Raw genomic sequence first — 1,490 nt, 5'->3', positions numbered from 1 at the left:
TACCATCCCGTGAGGCGTCAGCGGGGATCGAACCAGCATCATTACTTCCCAGTAAGTCACGAAAGTTGACATAACAACCGTCTTTCACACTAGCTATACCCGATACCACTGTAGAAGGTAGGCCGTAGAACAAGCTCGCTGGCAATGGTGATTGGTAGTTCTTCAGAGCACTCTCAACGATAGAACCCACGGGGATTGCCGTTCTGGAGGCCTTTATCTCAGCATTGAGCTTCCTTCTCTTCTTCACCACGGCACCGATCTCTTCACATACGACCGTCAGAGTGGCGCTAGCTGCTATAGACACCGAGTTGCCGATCCTATCCTTGACTTGCTGGGAGAGCGAACCGAGTAAGTGCGCCTCCGTCAGACACTCTTTCGCTAATGCCGAGCAGAGTTCTTCAGCGACCGGTGCAGACGGAGCGAGGCGCTTGATCAGCATAGCAACGTCGTCTTTCAGAGCGATCTCTACCGGGGTTGTAGCTGGCTCGCTGACCTCGACCTCGTCTTCATTACTGCCGTTGGTGTTAGAAGGATTGGACATTCCGAAAGTTGACGATGCGTCACAAACTGCGAGAGTCAAGTTTCGTCATTTTGTACACATTGAAACACGGTATACGATCCGTTATCGTTGCCGCATTTCTTCTCGTGTGAAACGCTTGCGCGCACTGCGATTGTGTGCGTTGTGTGGCTGACAACTAACCTTGTCTACTTCGTAAACTCCAATTACAACGCAAAACATATCAAACAGCAAATGAGCACAACTTGCCAAAATAACGAAAACGTGCGGGCGAAGCACACTTGGGCGAAAGTGCCAGCGTGTAAAACATTCCGGGGAAATATACAATGCAGCAAAAAAAGAGCAAAAAAGAGCGACTTGCTGGAAAACACTTTTGGATTTGCTACTTTCAACATTTGGTTGCTAAAACCTATACCAGGGATTGCTAGGTTGTAAATGTGGTTGCTACTTTGTAACTGAGAAAGCAGCACATACAAAAGAGCAAAAAAGTGAGACCGTCAGAAATTATAGCATTTGGCAAATCCGCAATATTAGCAAAAAGTTGCGATTGCCGGATTGTATTACACCGGCTGGCTCAAGCTTTGTTGGGTTGGATTAATGGGGTTTCCTGGGTTTTCGCCGTCTCCCCCCCGAGTGGTCGCATTGTCGACAGCATAGTCGTCATACACCAACATCACCTGGCATCTGATAAAACTCCTGGGGCTCCCAGGACGACACTATAACTGTGGGAGTAGTCTCAGGACTAAAGGCTTATGCTCGAGGCTTCTTATTACGATTATCCATTTGTCGACGATTGCGAAGTAAAAATCAGTCCTCATCCGATGAGGTCTATAGGTGCATTAGGGTAGACTGCTTGCCTGAAATGGAGACCTTTCCAGCCGATAGGGCAGAGTTTGCAGTACGATTATCGCCGTTGAGGATGATGTTGGAGAATTGTTGACCAGTGTCAAGCTTATAGGACACGAGTGTAGAT

General features: G+C 48.0%; 1 protein-coding gene across 1 annotated transcript; it reads right to left on the bottom strand.

The window, feature by feature from the left end:
- Positions 1-109: 109 nt before the first annotated feature.
- Positions 110-541, bottom strand: Pmar_PMAR028448 (hypothetical protein; the record flags this gene model as incomplete). Its single annotated transcript, XM_002769774.1, has 1 exon — positions 110-541. A coding segment is annotated over one exon (432 nt), but the record flags the coding sequence as incomplete, so codon positions are not given.
- Positions 542-1,490: the final 949 nt, after the last annotated feature.

The sequence above is a fragment of the Perkinsus marinus genome (assembly GCF_000006405.1).
Source record: "Perkinsus marinus ATCC 50983 genomic scaffold scf_1104296964902, whole genome shotgun sequence".
Lineage (NCBI taxonomy): Eukaryota > Perkinsozoa > Perkinsida > Perkinsidae > Perkinsus > Perkinsus marinus.
The sequence above is the reverse complement of the archived record's forward strand: the minus strand, read 5'-3'. Positions and strand labels throughout refer to the sequence as shown.